Source organism: Mercenaria mercenaria, chromosome 1 (assembly GCF_021730395.1).
Source record: "Mercenaria mercenaria strain notata chromosome 1, MADL_Memer_1, whole genome shotgun sequence".
Classification (NCBI taxonomy): Eukaryota; Metazoa; Mollusca; class Bivalvia; order Venerida; family Veneridae; genus Mercenaria; species Mercenaria mercenaria.
In genome coordinates this window covers 113,411,251-113,437,609 of record NC_069361.1, presented here as the reverse complement: position 1 = coordinate 113,437,609, position 26,359 = coordinate 113,411,251, and the positions used below count along the sequence as shown (strand labels likewise).

The 26,359-nt window shown below is 36.5% G+C and overlaps 2 protein-coding genes across 11 annotated transcripts in view; one reads left to right on the top strand and one right to left on the bottom strand.

Moving 5' to 3' along the window:
• LOC128547774 (golgin subfamily A member 5-like) overlaps window positions 1-1,509 on the bottom strand; it is a 35,129-nt gene extending 33,620 nt beyond the window's left edge. For 4 of the 9 annotated variants that reach the window (XM_053520946.1, XM_053520981.1, XM_053520987.1 and 1 more), the window contains exon 1: window positions 1,335-1,480. The gene's annotated coding sequence lies outside the window, so the exon portion shown is untranslated. Of the gene's footprint in view, window positions 1-1,087; window positions 1,290-1,334 lie in introns of those variants that run through there. The other 5 variants (XM_053520975.1, XM_053520967.1, XM_053520957.1 and 2 more) reach the window with 5 other exon arrangements.
• Window positions 1,510-1,578: 69 nt separating this feature from the next.
• Window positions 1,579-26,359, top strand: part of LOC128547770 (uncharacterized) — a 44,474-nt gene continuing 19,693 nt past the window's right edge. Inside the window, exons 1-2 of one of the 2 annotated variants that reach the window (XM_053520940.1) lie at window positions 1,579-1,668; window positions 22,861-22,952. Coding sequence is in view for 1 of the 2 variants with exons in the window: in XM_053520938.1 (XP_053376913.1) it covers window positions 1,637-1,668; window positions 22,861-22,952 (124 nt within the window). In the remaining variant the exon portion in view is untranslated. The remainder of the gene's footprint in view (window positions 1,669-22,860; window positions 22,953-26,359) is intronic. The other variant, XM_053520938.1, reaches the window with a different exon arrangement.

Below are 26,359 nucleotides of genomic sequence, written 5' to 3'. Positions count from 1 at the left end.
CGTTTTAAAGAAAATTTTAAAAGGTGTAAGGAAAACACCAGTATAATAGTTGAGGCAGTAGTACCAATTTTTATGTACCTGCTGTAAATGGTTTTACAACTTCAATTTTTTATTATAATAGTATTTTAGACTGGAACCAATTACCACAAATTATTCATAATACAAAGAGTAAATATGCTTTTAAAAAGGAAGTTAAAAAACATTTGATTTTAAATATGAGGTTGGTTGAGGATTCCAGTTATATCTATTTTTAATAGAATGTAATAGTTAAATGTAGATTTTATGTGATATGATTTTTATTGTGATAACACTGTTCTTGTAATATATGCATGTCGATGTACTGACAACATACTTGTGCACTAATACTGCAGAAACTGTATTTATTATTATTATTTATATTATTTAAATACCCTTGTCCATTATGACAATATGTTCAAGGACCATGTTGGAAATAAGCCGCAAGGCTTTTACAGGCTATCCTGTGTTTCTATATATTCATAATCGTGCACTAGTCACCAAAAATATCTGTGATATCCAAACTGTGTTATAATATGTGCTATATAAATTTTATGTGATAATTGTGTCAATATGATGTATATATTTACACAAATATATCTATCTATCTATCTATAATTTTTACATAAATCAGGGCACTAGACAACTTTTGGGGACAGATACCCATACCCTTAGGAAGGGGAATTTTTTGACATTTTAAGACGAAAAGGGGAAGTTTAAGCCATGTATATGTAACTACTTTTCACACTTATTAATACCGTGATCAATCATTCCTAACTGATGTGACTATATTGCAACATTAATCTTCCTTAGAGGCACTATATAATATTAAAAGAAAGAGTTCATATCTATTTGTGTCAAACAACGTATCATCAGGGGAATTTTCTTCTGAGAAAGGGGAAAAAAACATATTATTTTAGGAGGGAATGGTACCAAAAATAACTCAATAATTCCTAGGATCACGTCTAATTAGTGAGACTAATGTGAGCACTTCAATTTTTCTGTGGCCACATATTTTTGAAATTGTGAATCAGGTGTTTTTAAAAGTTATCTTTCTTGCGGTTATTGCTACCTTTGTCGCCAGATGAAGACAGAGACAGCACGACAAAAACATGAAGAAGTCCTGAATTCATTAGAAACATGGGAAAAGAATTGTGATATGGAGTTTTTCACAATTTTACTCTTTGTGGGTAAGGTGACAACTGGTCATTATTAATGACTCATAAACTTCGTTTGTCTGGCAATATCCAAACTCTGATTTATCCGAAAAAATATTTATTTGCTACAAGCTGATAATAAAAAACAACAACTAAATTTACTTGCTTCACCAGTAGGAAAAACTTACAGTATATAGTAATTTGATATTGAATTAGGTAGAAACTTTCAAGACTTGAAGTAAAAATCCCGATTTTATAAAAAAATGTAAACAACCAATTTTCAATCTCAATCAAGAAAACGCTCGACAAAAATCCTACGCAGTTGTAATGAGCGTCTTGCGACTTGGAGTTTGCTCGTGACGTGTGGACTTTTTGCGCATGTCAGATGCCAACTTACTTATTTCCAGTTCCGGTTTAAATTCACGCGCGCAACAATTATTATCCAGTACAGTTGCCGATTTTCGATGCATGCAATGAAGACAGTTGCTTTAATTAGGTAATTTAAGGTGCAGTTTTGTCAACCCTCACCGCGCCTGCCAAATATGCTGTATTCTCATATTCTCTGGGGCCTAAGAGGTTTTTATTCCCAGTAACAGATTAACCATTTCACAAAGAATTTACAGGGGCTGGGCCCATTATACCCAAGGTCAAGGTCACCAAGGTGTTATACTTAGGTTATTATCTCGACTGTTCGAAGAATAGGGGAGCTATCCTACTCGCCCCGGCGTCGGCATTAGCGTGAGCGTCACACAAATGTTAACAGTGTACGAAATTCAGATTTGAATACAATAGCCCGTTCGGGCTACCAGATTAAAAAATTTCCAAGCCCGACACCAATTTCACTAGCCCGAACTTTAACACCTTAAAATACATAATTTTTGCACCATATAACATTTTGTTTTACAAACATCTCTATGCATGTTTGAAGTAATAAAAAAGACATACAGTACATGTTTGCCATGTTTTTGAAAAATTTTAACTCGAAATACTCCAGTCCAGATCAGCATCATCAGAGTCCAAAAACATCGGACATGACACTCCTTGCCAAAACGAAATCTAAACTGTTATGCCCGATTTTTTAGGATCCGCACTCGCCAATTACTGCAACTCGGACTGTTGACAATTTGTAAGATGTAATACCGAGTGCTGAATACTCATTTACACACACGCTGATAACATAATTTAAGCTCCGCCTACTGCAGGTACTTGTGAGATTTTCGCGAGAAATGTGAAAGCTAATCAAATTATCCGTTACGCTAGAGGTGATTGTATTCAGCCAATTAGCGCTGCGGTTATGTCTTTGACACTGTGTTTGATTCTCAACACGTGAGAGTGCAAAAACCAATAATTCCATAAGCGTTTCTCAGTCTGGAAAATCACGATGCAGTACTCGTTTAATTAGCATGTTTTTTTAAACAAATGAGGAAAATTCGGTAGCCCAGTCGGGCTTGTACCTGTGGTAAATCGGTAGCCCGAGCTGAAATTTGGTAGCCACGGGCTGTCGGACTACCGTGAATTTCGAACACTGTGTTAAAGTTTGCGTACCACCCCAAATTTTCAAAGTCCATTGAGATATTGCTTTCATATTTTGCATACTTGTTTACCATTATGACCCCAGTCTGTAAAAAGGAGGAGGCAACTCTATCAAGCATTTTGACTGAATTAAGGCCCCTTTTCAACTTAAAATAAATGTTAATAGTGGAAGACGGACGTGAATGCCTTTAGGCCTAACTAAACTAAAGGAACCAGCGTGGGAGCCATCTGGTCTAGTCGCGTAATGGCTGCCAGGTATTTGAACACTAATTTTTCACTTGGCATGGCAACAGAGGTCTAAATTGAGGCTAGTTTTTGTTTAAATTTCATTGTGGGTGTATTGTTGACATTTTGGTAGGAAAAATGGGAGAGCAGGTTGTATTTGGTGAAGTCAAGCTCAATTTTAGTATGAGTAGTACTTCCAGGTCACAGCAGTGTGATTTTGATGTCAGTTTACAGTAAGTAAATGTGACCAGAGAAATCTCTCTTAGAAGATACATGACCCCTACTTTTCTCTTCATTTTATATCAGTTTTATCATAACTCTTTAAAATGAGGTAAGGATTTGTTCTCTGAAATGGGTCTAGCTATGTTTGGTAGCTCTTTGAAAAAGGTCAGTTTTATATAGAATATAAGTAGGGAAAACTATTTAGGCTATTGTGACCTATAAGAAAATGTGGGCAAAAATTGAGATGTGTCCAGATATTGATATTAATGAACTAGTTTGGTCAGATTTTGGTAAAAATGAGCATTTCATTGAAATTTTGCTACAAAAATTGATAAAAACCCCAAAAAATCATATTTTCACTGTTTTGGGGGTATTTTTTTTAAAAAAATGCAAATTTGCACTCTAAATTATGCCCATCTATACCTTTCAGAGGGGACATTTGGTATATTTCAAAGTGTTAATGTGTAATTTGCTTGCAAATTATGGTGAAAATTTATGAAATAGGGAAAAAACCAGCTCTGGCTAGAAGAACTGGTTAAAAGTTATGTCGCGAGATCAGTTTTGAAGGAAAATTGGCGCAGGGACCCGCGTTACTGAAAATGCCATGAAACCTGGAAAACTGATTTAATCAAGCTGAAACTTGGTATTTTTCATGCAGATGTGTTACTGGTGCTATACAAATGAAATTGAGACTATTACAGAAAAACAGTTTTTCTTATAGGCCTAACTAAACTAAAGGAACCAGCGTGGGAGCCATCTGGTCTAGTCGCGTAATGGCTGCCAGGTATTTGAACACTAATTTTTCACTTGGCATGGCAACAGAGGTCTAAATTGAGGCTAGTTTTTGTTTAAATTTCATTGTGGGTGTATTGTTGACATTTTGGTAGGAAAAATGGGAGAGCAGGTTGTATTTGGTGAAGTCAAGCTCAATTTTAGTATGAGTAGTACTTCCAGGTCACAGCAGTGTGATTTTGATGTCAGTTTACAGTAAGTAATGTGACCAGAGAAATCTCTCTTAGAAGATACATGACCCCTACTTTTCTCTTCATTTTATATCAGTTTTATCATAACTCTTTAAAATGAGGTAAGGATTTGTTCTCTGAAATGGGTCTAGCTATGTTTGGTAGCTCTTTGAAAAAGGTCAGTTTTATATAGAATATATAGGGAAAACTATTTAGGCTATTGTGACCTTTAAGAGTGCACTAAACACAGATTGGAAAAATAAAGATAATAAATTCACCCTTCAGTAGACTATGAAAATATTTCACCAGCCTTAATGTGTGCGTACATGTGTAATATAAACTTTTATTGTGAATGTATGATTTAAATTGGGCCGACACGAGTTTCAACTCAGAAGACGGCTATCAACATCAAGGTAAATCAAGGTAAATCATTAAAGTTTGCGTACCACCCCAAATATTTTCAAAGTCCATTGAGATATTGCATTCATATTTTGCATACTTGTTTACCATCATGACCCCAGTCTGTAAAAAGGAGGAGGCAACTCTTATCAAGCATTTTGACTGAATTATGGCACCTTTTCGACTTAGAATAAATGTTAAAGTTTGCGTACCACCCCAAATGTTTGCAAAGTCCATTGAGGTATTGCTTTCATATTTTGCATACTTGTTTACCATCATGACCCCAGTCTGTAAAAAGGAGGAGGCAACTCTTATCAAGCATTTTGACTGAATTATAGCCCCTTTTTGACTTAGAATATGCTTATTTTAATGTTAAAAGTTTTACTCATTGCTTATATTATACTATCAAGCACTGAGAATAGTCGAGCGCGCTGTCCACTGACAGCTCTTGTTTTTAAGGTTAAAGTTTTTCTGCAACCTTTGTTTTTCTGTCGTATCTTTGTTACTATTGCTTATTAATCTTACTGTAAGTTCACATAAACATTGTTCAGCATACAAACAAAGTATGTGCAAAGAAATATAAAATACACAGAATGGCAACTGGCGGTAATCTCACGTGATCTCGTGTCAGAGCGTGAATTGGCATTATCTTAGTGAAGCGCAATATTCAAAATACATGTTAGCTTCTAAAACAACATCAGTTTAATGTGAAATAGTCTTATCAATTGAGACACATGAAATTGTCATAAAACACAAAATAGGCCTACACGTTTCTTAACATCGAAATAAGCGTGGTCATACGATGATAATTGATTTACCGATTAATAATTGAATGTGTCCCTTTTTTGTATACATATGGCACTTGGAGAATGCGTCACTTCCGGTAAACGAGATCTCGTTCAGTTGTCTCATTTTTTGGTGAGATTTGCTCTATATGCCTTTCAAGTTGCCGATCTGTTTATTTTATAGCTCTTTGGTATGTGCAGGGTCTGGCCGATAATACCCAAGGTCAAGGTCAGAAAGTTATAATACTTGGGAATTATTTTCATGTTAAATTTTTTCGAAAGCTTCATTTATAGAAAAATCTTTGGTACTTTAAAAGATAATGACTTGAAATTAAAAATATTTCTTTATAATCATCATCTGCATGTGTGGTTACAAACCCCATAACTCTAATTGTATTGACAGAATTTTTGTACTTAAAGTTTTTTTGCAATCTTCGCTTTCTGGATATAACTTTAATGCAATATAAGATAAAGACTTGGAACTTAAAATGTATCTTTATCATCATCATCTGCATGTGTGGTAACAATACCCATAACTCTGATTTGTATTTTTGACCAAATTATGCCACTTTCATACTTAAATTTTTTAACAAACTTTGTTTTCTGGACAAAACTTTGGTACTATATAAGATAATGACTTGAAACTCAAAATATATCTTTACCATCATCATCTGCATGTGTGGTAACAATCCCAATAACTCTAATTTGTGTTCTTGATAGAATTATGCCCCTTGTGTAATTTGTGTTCTTGATATAATTATTCCCCTTGGTGTATCTTCCTTTTAAAGTAGAGGTCTCTTATTGAGACGTATATTCATTTTACTGTCAAATCACCGAATAGTGGAGTGCGCTGTCTTACAGACAGCTCTTGTTTCTGTATGTTGTTCATACGCTTTAAAAGCTTTTAAAAGATAATGGTATACATCATATTTCATGTTCATTTTTTTAAAATTCATAATGACATAAAAAACGAGAATTCAGCATACAGGTTTCCACAGATTCTCCAATAATTGAAATGTAAATGCTGTAAAGTGCACGTTTTCTGATTGGTCGATAAGGATTAAAACAACGCATCATAAAATATCATGACTGAAAAACAAGGTCAGTACTGCGAGATAGCTGTGGATTTATGGCTGGTATAAGGTAATGCTGTGTATTTCAAGAATATCATTGGTGCAGATCGCGAGAAAAAGATTCTTTCTTCGTGGACATGCTATAATTATATTTTCATTTATCTATTCGAGTTGCGAGCAAATTTTGCTCGTAACATATCCCAGGTTTTTGACATACTTTGGCTTGTCGCGGTGGCTGCAAAAGTCAGAAATTAAAAAGCAGCCACTCAGCGACAGTAAGCTTGTCTACAAATTCAGCATGTTATAAAAAATAAAATTTACTATCAATGCAATAAAAAGTAAAGACAAATTACTCTGAGTGTTTCAACACAAATTGCTTGCTTGTCAAAGGAATACGAGAATACATCCGAGCTTGGTTGGTGTTGTGCAGTCAAATTTACCAACAGCTGGAACACAGACGATATCATCAGTGGTAGTGATGGGCCGATTAGTGGGTATAATCAATTGATGACTAGAAAATCCCAACTGATTCCGATAATCGATTATGTTTTCTCAGAGTCAATAGCGGGTATGAATCTACACAGGTACGAACGAAGGTTTCCGAAGGGAAATAGTTGAAATACAGACTTAATTAGTTTTCAGAGTCAATAGTGGTTATGAATCTACACAGGCACGAACAAAGGTTTCTGAAGGGAAATAGTTGAAATACAGACTTAATTAATTCTGGCTACCTAATAACTTAACTGACGCTGTTTTTAGCTCACCTGAGCAATGCTTTTTTTTGTTTTTGTGATCGCTCTATGTCTGGCGTCTGTCTGTCCGGCATCTGTCATCTGTCAACTTTTAGCTTGTGTATGCGATAGAGGCTGTATTTTTCAACTGATCTTCATGAAATTTTGTCAGAATGATTACCTTGATGAAATCTAGGCTTAGTTCGAAAATGGGTCATCTGGGGTCAGCATGCCCATTCACGCACTGCAGTACGTGAATCACGTACAAAATATCAAATGCACGCATAAAAATCACTTGTTGGGGGTACATGCACGCAGAGATTCGGAACTCTAGTTCAGCTGCAATATCGCTGTTTATTTCATCGCGCACTTGCCAGTTGTTTGGTATGGTCTAAAACGCAGATCCGGTCCACGAACGTTATAATTTCGTTTCCATCACCGAAATCTCGGCGTAATTGTCAGCTGTATAGAGGGGTTTGGTAAATGTTTTAGTCGGACGTCATACGGGTCGTGTGCAAAAAAAGAATGGATACGAAACGCAAAAAGGCATTTTAGCTTTAATAAACTCAGCAAAAGGTTAACAGTATTTTATTTTTCGATATTTAACTGCAATTTTGATACACATTGCATATCTGTAATAGTTTGGCCATTTATTATTGATGGACGAATTTTACCAGTCTTCAGTTGACTGTATGTTATTTCGGACGAATCGTGTTCCGTTCACGAAATTGGGAATACATGAACCTTGCTGAAAAATTATTTATATTTAGTATAATATAGGGAGGGGTGTTTTGATTCAGAATTTCCTATCTTAACTTTGGAAAAACATTTTACATTTTCTAAAATTATCTCATCTGTTATACCCCACCCACGAGAGTTCTGTATGAAGAAAACAACAACAAAAAACAAACATAAAAAACATGTAATATACAAATTTCAGTAGTTAAATAGAAAATTTTCAGATCTGCCATGTAGTGTACCCCCAAATTTTGAAGTGTACCCCTATTTTGCAAAAGCAGGGAGTACATGTACCCTCAACTTTAAAAATGAGTGGGCATGCTGTGGGGTCAAAAACTATGTCACTAGGTCAAATCAAAGAAAAACCTTGTGTATGCGATAGAGACTGTAGTTTTAGCTTGCAATCAAAAACTATGTCACTAGGTCAAATCAAAGAAAAACCTTGTGTATGCGAGACTGTATTTTTAGCTCGCAATGCTCAGGTGAGTTTTTCTGATCGCTCGATATCTGTCGTCTGGCGTCTGTCAACATTTAGCTTGTGTATGCGATAGAGGCTGTATTTTTCAATTGATCTTCATGAATATTGGTCAGAATGATTACCTTGATGAAATCTAGGCCGAGTTCGAAAATGGGTCATCTGGGGTCAAAAACTAGGTCACTAGGTCAAATCAAGGAAAAACCTTGTGTGTGCGATAGAGGCTGTAGTTTTCAATTGATCTTCATGAATAATGGTCAGAATGATTACCTTGATGAAATCTAGTTACCTTGATGAAATCTAGGCCGAGTTTGAAAATAGGTCATCCGGGGTAAAAAACTAGGTCACTAGGTCAAATCAAGGAAAAATCTTGTGTATGCGATACAGGCTGTATTTTTAAATTGATCTTCATGAATATGGTCAGAATGATTACTTTGATGAAATCTAGGCCAAGATCGAAAGTGGGTCATCTGGGGTCAAAACCTAGGTCACTAGGTCATATCTAAGAAAATACTTATTTAAACTCAAGAGACCACAGTTTTAGTCCAATCTTACAGAAAATTGACCAAAATATTTGTTTTCATGAAATCACTAGGTTAAACATGTTTACATTGTTATAGTTTGTTTCTCAGGTGAGCGACCTAGGGCCATCTTGGCCCTCTTGTTCAATTAATCTTCATGAATTTTGGTCAGAATGATAACCTTGATGAAATCTAGGCCGAGTTCGAAAATGGGTCATCTGGGGTCAAAAACTATGTCACTAGGTCAAATCAAAGAAAAACCTTGTGTATGCGATAGAGGCTGTAATTTTCAATTGATCTTCATGAAATTTTGTCAGAATGATTACCTTGATAAAATCTAGGCCGAGTTCGAGAATGGGTCATCTGGGATCAAAAACTAGGTCACTAGGTCAAATCAAAGAAAAACCTTGTGTATACGATAGAGGCTGTATCAGACCTCCAGATAAGCTTTTGGTGCAATTGGGTATTTACCCATCACTTTTTGTCTGAATTGGGTATTGGAAATTTGAATTGGGTAAAAATAATATCATTACCCAGCCTATTCAAAAGTAATTGGGTATTTGCTAAAACTAATTGGGTATTTTACCAATCTCGTACTAACAAATGAGTATTTTTTGCTTACAGTATACATTGTATATATCATTAAACAGGACTAAGTATTTTAATGGCGCTCTTCAATGTTTAATAGAAAAATATATTTAAAATTGTAATGAATGTTTCATACTGTTGTTTTCTTTTTCACTTTTAATGCAGTCAGAGATCAGTTCATCCACAATATCCCGAACGATTACCGAAATATGCATTCTCCTAAAAGATGTCATCCAGTATTGGTGACACTACATCGTCACAAACAAAAAACTCAGGGTTCGAATTTAAGCTCGCATACTCGCGAAATGCGAGTGCAAATTTCAAACTGCGAGGTGAGATTTCAGACACCAGCATTTTTTTGCGAGTGAAAATTTTTGGCTGAATAATGTGCATTTCTAACGGTCGTCTCGATCTTACACTGTTCTTTCTTTCGCGGTCATTGCAGCGCATTGTCATTTGCAGAACGAATTTCGGAGCACTCTTTCATCTTTCGTCATAAACGGAAGTTTACACTCGATACATGTCCCGTGCGCATGTCTTTTCAACTGCTGACAAGTACCTGCGCCAATTTTGATGACGTTTACCGCATCCGGTGGGTGTTTTGGTAATCTATAATAAGTTACTATTTACATAGCGCAGATACAGTTGGCTTGACTCGTCACGTGGATGTTTGTGTTAATGTTGTAATAAAGTGACAAGTCGCGGAAAATGCAAGTTGTTTTTTCATTTAGCAAGTTAAAAAAAATACCACTTGCGAAAAAATGCAAGTAGAAAATCTGGCTAAATTCGAACCCTGAAACTGTCCTTGTTGAATAGCAAAATATCCCACTAATTTGTTTGTTTGTGTTGCAACAATGTTTTTTTCTGCAACCTCTTTTACATTTTATCGGCATAAAGAAATTGTTTACAAAGCGTCCAAATAACACAGATCAGCCGACTGAATGGTCCTGGAATTTTTCTGATAAATTGCAACCTGTTCTGCGGTAACGTATAACCAGTCAGTCAAATATAGTGTTAAAGTCTCGTACCCGTTCTAGTTATAAGGAAAATGCGATACGCAAGCGATTTTTTACGAATTGGGTATTAGGAATTTTACTTGCGTTTCAGTACGCACAATGTATGAATTCAATTGGGTATTCTGCCATTTTAATTACGTAAATACGCAAGTACGCAGCTTATCTGGAGCTCTGGGCTGTATTTTACAATTAATCTTCATGAAATTTAGTCAGAATGATGACCTTGATGAAATCTAGGCCGAGTTCGAAAGTGGGTCATCTGGGGTCAAAAACTAGGTCACTAGGTCAAATCAAAGAGAAACATTGTGTATGCAATAGAGGCTGTATTTTTCAACTGATCTTCATGAAATTTTGTCAAAATGATGACCTTGATAAAATCTAGGCCAGGTTCAAAAATGGGTCATCTGGGATCAAAAACTAGGTCACTAGGTCAAATCAAAGAATAACCTTGTGTATGCGATAGAGGCTGTATTTTTCAATTGATCTTCATGAAATTTGGTCAGGATGATTGTCTTGATGAAATCTAGCTTGAATTTGAATATGGGTCATCTGGGTTCAAAAAGTAGGTCACTAGTTCAAATCAAAGAAAAACCTTGTGTACAGTGTATGTGATAGAGACTGCATTTTTCAGTTGATCTTCATGAAATTTGGTCAGAATGATTGCCTTGATGAAATCTAGGTCAAGTTAGAGTATGTATCATGTATGATCAAAAACTAAGTCACTAGGTCAAATCAAAGAAAAACCTTGTGTATGCAATAGAGACTGTATTTCTCAATTGATCTTCATGAAATTTGGTCAGAATGATAGCCTCGATAAAATTAAGGTAAAGTTTGAATATGGGTCATCTGGGGTCAAAAACTAGGTCACTAGGACAAATCAAATAAAAACGTTTTGTATGTGATAGAGGCTGTATTTTTCAATTAAGGTTGATAAAATTTGGTCAGAATGATTACCTTGATCAAATCTAGGTCAAGTTCGAATGTAGGTCATCTTGGCTAGGTCAGATTGAAGAAAATACTTGTTTACACTTAAGATGCCATATTTTTGGTCCACTCTTAATGAAGATTGGTCAGAATATTTGTTTCCATGAAATCACTAGGTCAAACATGTTTACACTGTTATGGTGTGTTTCTCAGGTGAGCGACCTAGGGCCAACTTGGCCCTCTTGTTATAATTTTCTGATTGTCGCGTCCATTAAGTTATGGTGAAACCCCATTTGGTTAACTAACCAGTATCAAACTGCAACATCTTGCACAGGCTCTCGTGAGAAACTGATGACATCATGCAACTGTTCAGAGCATGTGGTTATTTTTGAAAACCAGAATAAAAATTTTACCTATTTATGAATTTAATTTAATTATAAACATAACCATTTACGATAAAATGCATGTTAAAACATACCTTAAAAGCAGAGTTCTGCCGAGGATTTCAGCATGATGGGCCCATGGCCCATCTACCCTGAAAACATGGGGCCATTCTGAAACTTTTGGGGCCATTCAAAAAGAACCAATTTTACATTAAAAAGACTTTACATTTCTTATGCATTTAAGAAGTGTATTTTTTTTTTTAAATGTAAAATTATACACAAAGTTCATGCCATTTATTCTCTTTTCCTTATAACTTAACCATGTATACTCAACCAATAACTTCTTCTGAAAGCTCTGTTTGTCAGATGTTTTACTCTTACTTTTTCGCTCTACTCAGATTACTTGACTGGGTGGGGGTCGGATCACTCTGTGATTCTGGGGTTGTTGTTTAATGTTCAGCGACAGATGTAGTTGAATCGTCGCTTTTGTTCAATGTATCATTTCTATTTGTATCTTTCCCCAGTGTAACTAAAGTCTGGTTCATTTTCTTAGGGGCAGGAGGACTGAAAAAATTGTGCAAAATCGCTTTTCCTTTCGGTGCGACCGCCATTTTGATACAATCATGGTGCAATCATCATGACACATTATTTTTTCAAATCCGTCACAGTGATCTCCCCTGGAGGTATGTCTATCTACCGTGCAAGACCGGCAAACTAGCGATTGTTATCGGGTTCGAGTTTCAGATTTTCTGGCGCGCCAAAGGCCCACCGACGCGAAATTTGCTGCGCCATTCATATTTTTTTCGCGCCAATAGCGCAAAAACGCAGCCTTGGCAGAACTCTGTAGAAGGTTTAAGTTCTCAGAAAAGGTCAATAAATAATGATTCTATTACCGTCTGTTGGTTTTCAAAATGAAGAGTACCCTGATCATGTGACAAAATATTGCAGACAGAGGTACCAGTTTGAAACTTGTGTATATAACTTGTGTTCAAATTATGTTGCATGAATTATTTTATGCCAGATCAAAAGAAAAATTTATTAGAAATATTTTAAAGTAAAAGGTGAGTCCATTGCGTTTCATTTGATGAAATTATAGCGTGACAGACAGTGAGACTTCTGGCACGATTCCTGGTTAGGTTTCAGTACGGGATTCATTTCAGCTCAGAGATCCGTAACAGAATATAAATATCTCTGAGCTGAAAATGTTTAGCTAAGACTTGATGAATGCTAGTTCTGGCTACCATAACTTAACTGACACTGTTTTTATTAGCTCACCTGTCACATAGTGACAAGGTGAGCTTTTGTGATCACCCTTTTTCCGTCGTCGGTGCATAAACAATTTCTTGTCTGCACGATAGTGGTTTCATTTATGATTTTATTTTAACCAAACTTGCACACAACTTGTATCACCATAAGATCTCGGTTCCTTTCTTGAACTGGCCAGATCCCATTATGGGTTCCAGAGTTATGGCCCCTGAAAGGGCCAAAATTAGCTATTTGACCTTGTCTGCACAATAGCAGCTTCATTTATGATTTAATTTTTACTAAACGTGCACACAACTTGTATCACCATAAGATCTTGGTTCCTTTCTTAAATGACAAATCAGATCTAATCGTAGGTTCCAGAGCTATTTTATATCTGATTACCTCCCCTGATTGTAATCAAAATGGATTTATATCAGTAGGTACTTATAGGACTTATTTGAAATTTCATTATTGTCATTAGTTGGACTGAGCCAATCAGGGTAGATAACTATGGACTGATTTTATGTCAAATTACCTCCCTTTATTTCAAATTAAAATATCTCCGTAACTAATGAAGATACTGATCTGAAATTTCCTTTATGTCAACAGATTTATTTGGCAGATCCTTCTTTTGTTCACTTACAATAATTTTTATGCCCCCGAAGGGAGGCATATTAGTTTTCAACTGTCCGTCCGTTCGTTAGTTAGTTAGTCCGTCACAACGTTAACTTTTTGCATGAAGGCACTTTACGCGCAAACCACTGTACCCAGGACCTTCAAACTTCACATGCTGATAGTACTTATTGAGTAACCACCCCTACTGACTTTGGGGTCACCAGGTCAAAGGTCAAGGTCACAGGGGCCAACGTTAACTTTTTGCATGAAGGCACTTTACTCGCGAAGCTCTTCACCCAGGACCTTCAAACTTCACATGCTTATAGTACTTATTGAGTACACCACTCCTACTGACTTTGGGGTCACCAGGTCAAAGGTCAAGGTCACAGGGGCCAGCGTTAACTTTTTGCATGAAGACACTTTACTCTCGAACCACTTCACCCAGGACCTTCAAACTTTACATGCTGATAGTATTTTATGAGTACACCAACCCTACTGACTTTGGGGTCACCAGGTCAAAGGTCAAGGTCACAGGGGCCAACGTTAACTTTTTGCATGAAGGCACTTTACATGCGAACCACTGCACCCAGAACCTTCAAACTTCACCTGCTGATAGTACTTATTGGGTACACCACCCCTACTAACTTTGGGGTCACCAGGTCAAAGGTCAAGGTGCTGCGGGGGCATTCGTCACCATTAGTGACAGCTCTTGTTCTTTAATTACTTCCCTTTTACGTTACTATAAATAGCTTATTTTTAGTAACTTTTTAGCTCACCTGTCACAAAGTGACAAGGTGAGCTTTTGTGATCGCGCAGCGTCCGTCGTCTGTCCGTGCATGCGTAAACTTTTGCTTGTGACTACTCTAGAGGTCACATTTTTCATGGGGTCTTTATGAAAATTGGTCAGAATGTTCACCTTGATGATATCTAGGTCAAGTTCGAAACTGGGTCACGTGCGGTCAAAAACTAGGTCAGTAGGTCTAAAAATAGAAAAACCTTGTGACCTCTCTAGAGGCCATATTTTTCACCAGATCTTCATGAAATTCGGTCAGAATGTTCACCTTGATGATATCTAGGTCAGTTTCGAAACTGGATCACGTGCCTTCAAAAACTAGGTCAGTAGGTCAAATAATAGAAAAACATTGTGACCTCTCTAAAGGCCATATTTTTCATGGGATCTGTATGAAAGTTGGTCTGAATGTTCATCTTGATGATATCTAGGTCAAGTTCGAAACTGGGTCACGTGTGGTCAAAAACTAGGTCAGTAGTTCTAAAAATAGAAAAACCTTGTGACCTCTCTAGAAGCCATACTTTTGAATGGATCTTCATGAAAATTGGTCAGAATGTTCACCTTGATGATATCTAGGTCAAGTTTGAAACTGGGTCACGTGCCTTCAAAAACTAGGTCAGTAGGTCAAATAATAAAAAAACCTTGTGACCTCGCTAGAGGCCATACTTTTCATGGGATCTGTATGAAGATTGGTCTGAATGTTCATATTGATTATATCTAGGTCAGGTTTGAAACTGGGTCAACTGCGGTCAAAAACTAGGTCAGTAGGTCTAAAATTAGAAAAATCTTTTGACCTCTCTAGAGGCCATATTTTTCAATGGATCTTCATGAAAATTGGTCAGAATATTTATCTTGATGATATCTAGGTCAGGTTCGAAACTGGGTCACGTGCCTTCAAAAACTAGGTCAGTAGTTCGAATAATAGAAAAACCATGTGACCTCTCTAAAGGCCATATTTTTCATGGGATCTGTATGAAAGTTGGTCTGAATGTTCATCTCGATGATATCTAGGTCAGGTTCGAAACTGGGTCACATGCGGTCAAAAATTAGGTCAGTAGTTCTGAAAATAGAAAAACCTTGTGACCTCTCTAGAGGCCATACTTTTGAATGGATCTTCATAAAAATTAATCAGAATGTTCACCTTGATGATATCTAGGTCAAGTTCGAAAGTGGGTCACGTGCCTTCAAAAAGTAGGTCAGTAGGTCAAATAATAGAAAAACATTGTGACCTCTCTAGAGGCCATATTTTTCATGGGATCTGTATGAAAGTTGGTCTGAATGTTTATCTTGATGATATATAGCTCACATTTGAAACTGAGTCAAATGCGGTCAAAAACTAGGTCAGTAGGTCTTAAAATAGAAAAACCTTGTGACCTCTCTAGAGGCCATTCCCTTGAATGGATCTTCATGAAAATTGGTCAGAATGTTCACCTTGATGATATCTAGGTCAGGTTTGAAACTGGGACACATGCCGTCAAAAACTAGGTCAGTAGGTCAAATAATAGAAAAACCTTGTGACCTCTCTAGAGGCCATACTTTTCATGGAATCTGTATGAAAGTTGGTCTGAATGTTCATATTGATTTGTCAGACATCTTTAGTTAGTCTTTCTCACATGATTTTACGGTGACCTATGTATATCTGATAAACAATTTTCCAATAAACAAATGTCTCGGCCATATTATGACCTTTTTGTGTCGGTTCGTCGTAAATCCCAACTCATTCTTTTAATAAACAATGTCGTCTGACAGGATGCCACGGACCTGACCAATGAGTCACTCAACATGACCACGGTCTAAAAATTTATTCTGATTTTCTGTTGATTAGTTTCAACATTTAAAAGTTTATAAATCAAACAGACATCTGAATTTTTGATCATGTACCAGAATAATCGGCCAATTGAAGGATAATTATTCACATTTTTATGTATTAATTGAGACCTTGTTTGAACACCTAATAAAGCCACATACCGTGATTTTTTTTTTTTTTGGAAATCCTAATTTTCCTTTCCATAGAAACATGATTTAACTTTTAAATCCCAGTTAACTTTTAAATCCCAGTTTTATTCGACACATTTGGTGACAAAATTGCATAAACATCTTGAAAAATACACTGGCACTTGTGGGTAAGTTCAAAGGAAAGATGGGAATCAGCATTTGGCATTTGATGTAAGATGAAAGGAAGCAGTTTGACAGCTAAACATTGTGATATGTGTGATGTAATTTGACCTAATTCTACAAGACTTAGTACAGTTTGTGTATCACCTATACCTAGGACTGAGATGATTTATGGATTTGCAATTTAAGTGCTGTGAACTTCGTTTTTTGTTCCTTACTTAAAGGAACTAAATCATAATTTGACATACTTTAGCTTGTGTTTAAAGGTGAAGCCTTTTCATTTTAAAGCCTTAATTTTCACTAAAACGGAGACTAAAAATTAAGCATGAGAAGCTCCACAGCTGGTCACAATCACCCTCTTATACACAGACCTATATTCAAAGGGTTGAGGGGAGGGGTTGGGAGGCCTATGCTGCTCCCCTGCCCCAAGTTGCCCAAGAAGTTACCTTTATTTAACAAAGTTAAACATGTATCAGAACCCACCATTTCAAACTTGTATTTGAAAAAAAAGTCTGGAATTCGATCTTCTATACCTACCGCCAAATTTTGGACTGTAATGTGGCTTTCGTATGCAACAACACTTCCTGTGTCCAGATTGATAATATCAGGGCGTCCAGAGTTTAGACAAAAAATGTAACAGTTGCCATCATTTCATTCCTAACAAAGATGTAACACAGGCCATCATTTTATTCCTATCAAAAGATGTAACAGATGCCACCACTATTTTCATTCCTACCAAAAGATGTATCTGAGGGCACCATTTCATTTCTATCATCAAAAAAGGTAAAAAAAGGCCATTATTTCGTTCATAGATGTAGCATAGGCTGCACTTTCATTACTGTCAAAAGATGTAACAGAGGCCACTATTTCATTCCTGTCAAAAGCTGTAACTGAGGCCACTATTTCATTCCTGTCAAGAGATGTAACAGAAGCCACCATTTCATCAATATATTTTTAACATTTCCAGGGGGATGGCAGTAAACATTCTTCTTTGCCTACCCTTCCCCACCCCCATCTTGCCAGAAACAGGTTGAACAGGTTAGGTCAGCAGTGAGGTCATTATAAACCTTCTGTCTCTTCCTGTATCCAGATTGACATTTGAGTACTCAAAACATAGACCAAAATGCAACAAAGGCCATCATTTCATACACTAAGGGTCTGACAGCATCTGCATGAAGTCAGAACAACTGTCCTGTAAAAGGTTTCAGGGAATGAGGGTTTGGAGTGTCCAGATCGTTTGTTGCAATCTTGGTCTATATCCAAAAAAGTGTCATTCAGTTTCACGAAAATTTTGATTTATTAATAATTATAAAATGAAAGATCTGGTTTAATAAATATCTACATGCAACTCTGTGCTCTGTGAAATTCCTGGTAGTATTTGTCTGCCATGTATGTTCTTACTCTCTGAAATTCATGAATATGTTTCAATGTCTGCTGAGAAAATTTGTGTACACTTCCCCCCCAAAAAAAAAAAAAAAAAAAAAAAAATCCCTACCTATCTACCCACTCCTAAAAATCTGGGTCGGAGCACTGCAAACAAACAGTTTTTAGCTCACATGTCACAAAGTGACAGTGTGAGCTTTTGTGATCGCGCAGCGTCCGTCGTCCGTCCGTGCGTCCGTCCGTGCGTAAACTTTTGCTTGTGACCTCTCTAGAGGTCACATTTTTCATGGGATCTTTATGAAAGTTGGTCAGAATGTTCATCTTGATGATATCTAGGTCAAGTTCGAAACTGGGTCACGTGCGGTCAAAAACTAGGTCAGTAGGTCTAAAAATAGAAAAACCTTGTGACCTCTCTAGAGGCCATATTTTTCACAAGATCTTCATGAAAATTGGTCAGAATGTTCACCTTGATCTTATCTAGGTCAAGTTCGAAACTGGGTCACATGCCGTCAAAAACTAGGTCAGTAGGTCAAATAATAGAAAAACCTTGTGACCTCTCTAGAGGCCATATTTTTCATGGGATCTGTATGAAAGTTGGTCTGAATGTTCATCTTGATGATATCTAGGTCAAGTTTGAAACTGGGTCAGCTGCGGTCAAAAACTAGGTCATTAGGTCTAAAAATAGAAAAACCTTGTGACCTTTCTAGAGGTCATACTTCTGAATGGATCTTCATGAAAATTGGTCAGAATGTTCACCTTGATGATATCTAGATCAGTTTCGAAACTGGGTCACGTGCCATCAATAACTAGGTCAGTAGGTCAAATAATAAAAAAACATTGTGACCTCTCTAGAGGCCATATTTTTCATGGGATCTGTATGAAGGTTGGTCTGAATGTTCATCTTGATGATATCTAGGCCAAGTTCGAAACTGGGTCAACTGTGTTTAAAAACTAGGTCAGTAGGTCTAAAAATAGAAAAACCTTGTGACCTCTCTAGAGGTCATAATTTTCACAAGATCTTCATGAAAATTGGTCAGAATGTTCACCTTGATGATATCTAGGTCAAGTTTGAAACTGGGTCATGTGCCTTCAAAAACTAGGTCAGTAGGTCAAATAATAGAAAAACCTTGTGACCTCTCTAGAGGCCATATTTTTCATGGGATCTGTATGAAAGTTGGTCAGAATGTTCATCTTGATGATATCTAGATCAGTTTCGAAACTGGGTCAGCTGCGGTCAAAAACTAGGTCATTAGGTCTAAAAATAGAAAAACCTTGTGACCTCTCTAGAGGCCATACTTTTGAATGGATCTTCATGAAATTTGGTCAGAATGTTCACCTTGATGATATCTAGTTCAGGTTTGAAACTGGGTCACGTGCCTTCAATAACTAGGTCAGTAGGTCAAATAATGAAAAAACCTTGTGACCTCTCTAGAGGCCATATTTTTCATGGGAACTGTATGAAAGTTGGTCTGAATGTTCATCTTGATGATATCTAGGTCAGGTTCAAAACTGGGTCACATGAGCTCAAAAACTAGGTCACTATGTCAAATAATAGAGAGAAAAAACGACGTCATACTCAGTTCAAAACTGGGTCATGTTGGGACAGGTGAGCGATTCAGGACCATCATGGTCCTCTTGTTTTAATAATGGCCAGGTATCTAAATATTTACAACCAAGGGAAAAGTGATCAAAGTCTTCAAACTCATTACAATATTTACATAATGGACTATTTTCTGTGTTCCACTTAAATAGATTAGCATTTGTTGCTATTATTCTATGTATAGTCTTATATTTAAATTGCTTTATTCGATTATCTACTACAACTTTGTTTAATACATAGTAAAAGGATTCCCATTTGATATTATTTGAAAATACATTTTTGTAGCTCTTCCCAATATTTGTGAATATACGGTTTGTTGAATTTGGCGTCGAGAAAAGAATTGTATATTTCTTTGTTTACTGTATTTTCGATTAATTTGTGTTTGACATACATGTTAAAAGATGTTTTTACCTCCGATTTTATTGACTCTTCAGAAGTAAGAACTTCTTTCCAATGACCAGGAATTGATTTTTTGAGTATGCTAATCTCAGCAGTCCAGTTGTGTTTGTTTATAAGTTTTCGATATATGCTGTTTATATTAATTTCACCATTGTCAAATATAATATCGTTTATAAATATTAAACCAGAGTCAATCCATGATTGGAATAACAGACATTTTCCATTGTGTTTTATATAACGATTGTACATCGGAAAATGTTCCAAAAAATTTCTAAAAAACATCAGTTTGGCATTTGAAACATGTGGCTCATATTACTCAGGTGAGCGATCCAGGGTCATCTTGACCCTCTTGTTCTAAGGACCTTCTTGTCCTCAAGTGCAATAATAACAGGTGAGCGATATAGGGCCATCATGGCCCTCTTGTTTTCTGATGGTTACGTCCATTAAGTTAAGGCGAAACCCCATTTGGTTATCTAACCAGTATCAAACCGCAACATCTCGCACACACAGGTGGCAGTAGCGTACCTAGGATACAGTATGGGTCCATGAGCCATATACACTTAAATATATTACAATTATTATGTTTTCTAAGGAAACAAATGCCAAAAAGTCATTTTGAAAATTGTTTGCCCCTGTGACAGTGAGCCATTAGAAAGGTGATCATGAGCATTTTGACATGTACATTGCTTCCAGGTCCGTAATTTTTTTCAAAAACAATATTTCTTTATAAATTGTTGGCCGTCTGGCCGTAAAATCGGTAGTGTTTTCTCTATCTGAATAAATCCCACACATTTTCCGCACCAAAGTCTTCACCCTAAAACACATCAAGAACACCGTGTCAGTTAAAAATAGTGTTACAAGTGGTCAGAATATGCTAAATGTAAACTAACAAGACTAAAAATAAGGTTGTTTATCTATCTGTTAGGGGTGCTCTGTGCTTCCGAGAAATCTACCCCTACCTTGTATTTTCCAAAGGATCTTTTTAACGATTTTATTAACTATCACAACAGCAGTCTGTATATATTTCTTTATTCCTTGGCAAACTTACACATGTCAGGGGTTTTTTTTACCAAGAGGGGAAGGGGCCCAGGCTTGTGATTTGTGGGGGGATGGGGGGTGGAATAGCTTGGTATTTGGGCAATGGGGAATAAATAAACCTGATGTAAAGTCAATTTTTGGGGAAATCTGCATGATTTAAAAGAAATTTTCTGAGGGGAAGGAACCTGTTAATGGCCCTATTACAGAAGGGGGAGAAAAAAAAATCCTGCATGTTTAGGTTGATGCTTTTAGCTCACCTGAGCAATGCTCAGGGTGAGCTATTGTGATGACGCTGTTTCCATCGTCCATGCATCCGTCCTTCATCAACAATTGTGTTTAATAGACATCTCCTCCATAACCACTGAATGGATTTTGATGAAACTTGGCATGGATGTTCTTTGGATGGTCCTCTACCAAAGTTGTTCAAACGGTTCCACTTGGTTGCACACAGGAGCCGCCAGAGCTAAAAATAGAAAAATCTTCAAACAACATCTCCTCCTAAACCGATGGTCCGATTTTGAAATAATTTCACACAAATGGTCCTTATGTTACCCTCTACCAAGATTGTTCAAATTATATTGATTCGTCTAAAAACATGGCCGCCAGAGCTAAAAATAGAAAAATCTTCAACGACATCTCCTAAACCGATGGTCCGATTTTGAAATAATTTCACACAAATGGTCCTTACGTTACCCTCTACCAAGATTGTTCAAATTATTTTGATTCGTCAAAAAACATGGCCGCCAGAGGGCGTGGTCACTTCCCTATATATATTTAGTGGAAACTTCAAAAATTTTCTTGTGTGAAACTACTGGTCCAATTTTAGAATAATTTTACACAAATGGCCCTTGTATGAACCTCTACCATGATTGTTCAAATTATTTTGATTTGTCAAAAAACATGGCCGCCAGAGGGCGTGGTCACTTTTCCCTATATTTATATAGTAGAAACTTTAAAAGTCTTCTTGTGTGAAACTTCTGGCGCGATTTTAGAATAATTTTACACAAATAGTCGTTATGTCACCCTCTACCAAGATTGTTCAAATTATTTTGATTCGTCAAAAAACATGGCTGCTAGAGGGTATGGTCACTTTTCCCTATATGTATCTAGTGGAAACTTTAAAAATCATCTTGTGTGATACTGCCTGTCCGATTTTAGAATAATTTTACACAAATAGTCCTTGTGTGACCCTCTACCAAGATTGTTCAAATTATTTTGATTGGTCAAAAAACATGGCTGCCAGAGGGCGTGGTCACTTTTCCCTATTTGTATATAGTGGAAACTTTAAAAATCTTGTGTGAAACTGCTAGCCCGATTTTAAAATAATTTTACACAAATGGTCCTTGTGTGACTCTCTACCAAGATTGTTCAAATTATTCCGATTTGTCAAAAAACATGGCTGCCAGGGGTCATGGTCACTTTTCTCTTTATGTATACCATACTTGTCCAAATTATTGCCTAAGGTCGAAAAATGGCCACACCCCTGTGTCTGACATGTACTTACTATAGGCTTTTATATTAGAAACTTTGAAAATCTTCTTCTCTGAATTAATAATAGCTAGAGCCTTGATATTTGGCATGTGATATCAGATTTGTAATGTCTACCATAATTTTTCAAATTATTGCCCTAGGTTCAAAAGTGTGTGTGACATGTATGTAATATAGGTTAACATAGAAGAAACCTAACTCTGTACTTACACAAGCACACTTGAAGCCTTGTACACAGGTGAGCGCTTTAGAGTGAATGACCCTCTTGTTCTTTTTTCGACACTTTGTCAGTTGTTGTATTAATCAAAAAGAGTCTGTTGCTTGATCATAAATAAGTCCGAGTAGGTTAAAAAATGTGCAATATGTTATGTGAAAAGTGTACCTAGGCAGTAGACTTTGGTAGCTCTGTTGCAATTTCTTGATTATTGTTGTATTTTCAGTGGTGGCAAGGACAGTTGCTACAATATGATACAGTGCATCTCTGAGGGCCACACCATCACTGCACTAGCAAATCTCAAACCAAAAGATACAGGTATTTTTATGTTGCATTTCCTTTGTGACAACAGGTGCTCTTTAATGTAAAGGTTGAAGAAAAGAAATTGATGTAAAGGCCAACCTTGGTTAACTGGCTTTCTAAAGAAAGTGTTTTAATTGGTTTCAGTTCGACTATTCAGTGAGAGAGAGCTATTGGACTCACCTGTGCGTTGGCGTCTGCGTCCCGATTTGGTTAAGTTTCTAAGTTTCTAGCTATTCTACTCACCCTGGCGTCGGCGTTGGTGTCACACCTTGGTTAAGTTTTTGCATGCAAGTACATACAGTTATCATTTAAAGGCATATAGCTTTGAAACTTATTTTTTCTTTTTCTAGGTCAATTACCAACCTCACTATTAAATGCAGATATTGAATTGAAATTTCACATGTGTCTTCGAGGTTATAAAACTAGTTGATAGCAGCAAGTCCCATAACTCGTCCTTCATTTTGGTCAAATTATGCCCCCTTTTGGACTTAGAAAATTCTGGCTAAAGTTTTGCGTGCAAGTACATACAGCTATTACTAAAAGGCATATAGATTTGAAACTTATTTTTTCTTTTCTAGGTCAATAACCAACCTCACTGGGTCAAGTCCCATAACTCTGACATGTATTTTGGGTAAATTATGCCCACTTTTGGACTTAGAAAATTCTGGTTAATGTTTTACATGCAAGTTACTGTCTCCAAAACTAATGCAGATATTGAATTGAAACTTCACGTGTGTCTTCGGGGTTATAAAACTAGTTGATAGCAGCAAGTCCCATAACTCTGACCTTCATTTTGGCCAAATTATGCCCCCTTTTAGACTTAGAAAATTCTGGTTAAAATTTTGGGTGCAAGTACATGCAGCTATTACTAAAAGGCATATAGATTTGAAACTTATTTTTTTTGTTTATAGGTCAATTGCCAACCTCACTAGGTCAAGTCCCGTAACTCTGACATGTATTTTGGGCAAATAATGCCCCCTTTTGAACTTAGGAACTTCTGGTTAAACAGGGCTTTTTCATGGGGTTTTGGGAAAAAGGCCCCTGGTCATATTGGGAATTTTTAACGCGGTAAATTGTCAAATTTGGGAAAATATACTGACAAATTAAGTGTTTATATAGAGTTTTTAATTAATATATATTACTTTAAATCTTCAGTTTCAAATTTTACTGGTAGACAGTATCCCCTTGTGAAATTTTGAGAATTTTTTTGCAGGATTGTTTTCCAATATTGCCTAAAATACAGTAACTCGTTATTTGTCATGCTAAAATTTTTGTTTACAGTTTGTTTTCACCAGAGTTATAACTGAAATTATCCAAAAAGTAGAATGGCAAAGTGCATGTATTTTCGAGTGTAAAAACTGGGTCGTGAAAATATGTGACAATTGATTTTAATGGTATAAGAACTACCTGTCAACATGTTTTGGGTACTTTATTCAATTAATATTTGTGTTTTTATGCATTTTGAGAGGTTTTTGCATACAAATCGTATATTTCTTCAGCAAAATCTTGTAATTATTTTTTGCCGAGGTTGCAGACGGTCATATTACTAAAAATAGAAACGAGTTGGTTTTTCCAACATTTTGTTTGATTTACTTGGCAAACCAAACTAATTGTGCAAGAATTTTTATTGAAAAACAGAAAGTAACTGATTTCAGTTGTGAAATTTTTCATTGGATTGGGAATTTTTTTCTCCAGATTGGGAAAAATAGAGCATATTTGGCATTGGGAATGGGGCCGAATATCGGCCCCGTGAGATAGGGTGAAAAAGCCCGGTTAAGGTTTTACATGCAAGTTACTCCAAAACTAATGCAGATATTGAATTGAAACTTCACATGTTTCTTCGGGGTTATAAAACTAGTTGATAGCAGCAAGTCCCATAACTCTCACCTGCATTTTGGTCAAATTATGTCTCCTTTTAAACTTAAAACTCTTTTGATATTTAACATTTTGGGTAATATTTTCCTGCTTCTGGGACAATATTTCGAATAGTCGAGCTTGGCTGTCTTAAGGACAGCTCTTGTTGTACCCCCCGACAACAAAGTTGTAAGTGGGGTATACTGGTTTCAGGTTGTCTGTCTGTCTGTCCGTCCGTCCGTAGACACAGTCTTGTGCGCACCATCTCTCCTGCGCACCATCAGTTACAACAGTAGTTGTGCATGGGGCATGTTAGGTTCTTTCAGAAAAAAAAATTGCAAAGTTACGGGACTTTGTGTTTTGTTACTATACTATATACATAGACACAATCTTGTGTGCACCATCTCTCCTCATCCCCTTGACACAATTTAATGAAACTTCACACAAAGAATCAGTAACAACAGTAGTTGTGCATGGGGCATGTTAGGTTCTTTCAGAAAATTTTTTTTTGGAGTTACGGGACTTTGGTTTTTGTTACTATACTATATACATAGACACAATCTTGTGCGCACCACTCTCCTTATCCCCTTGACACAATTTAATGAAACTTCACACAAGTGTTCAGTAACAACAGTAGTTGTGCATGGGACATGTTAGGTTCTTTCAACAACAAAAATTGCAGAGTTATGGGACTTTGTTTCTTGTGAACATACTATGTACATACAGTCTGCATATGCCATCTTGTGCGCGCCTAATCTTTCGAACCCTTGCACAGTGTATGCAGGGGGTACATTCATCACCTTTAGTGATAGCTCTAGTTGTATATGAGTTGGTATCTCAGTAACCACTTGTGGGAATGGATTGAAACTTCACATAATCCCCCCCCCCCCCCACCCCCATAAGTGGTGTGGGCATATAGATTTGGTTTTGTGTGTGCGTCTGTCCAAAGTTTGTGACATGCCTAGCTCAGAAAGTATATGATATTAATTGATGAAACCTTGCATGAGTCTTTAGCATGATTCAGACTTGTGCACCTCCTATTTTTTGTCTGGCTCCGACCCCTATTTCCAGTGTTATAGTCCCTGAAATAGATTTTCACCTTTGACGTGCCTAGCTCAAAAGGTATTTCATATAAATTGATTAAATCTTGCATGAGTCTTTATCATTAAATGAACTTGCGCACCTTCAGTATTTTGTCTGCAGTTGCCCCCTTTTTGCAGTTATGGCCCCGGAATCAATCAAAAATTAAACATAGAATCACATTAAATCATTAAATACAGATATTTGAATTTGTAAGCATTTACCAGTTATAGATTTCCAGACATTTTCAAACTTAATGTCTTCAAGTTCATGAATTAAATGATACAGTTATGTACATAGTTAGTATGTTGCACTATTACTTAGAATATGTTGTATCGGCATGCATTATGTTCTGTGAAAAATGTCCCTAGGCAGGGGATGTTGGTAACTCTGTTACAAATTCTTGTTGATGTGTGAAGTTGAATTAAATGTTTTCAGTTGTTGGGGCTCCATTTTAGTAGTTCAGAACTGTTGGATTTATTATGATA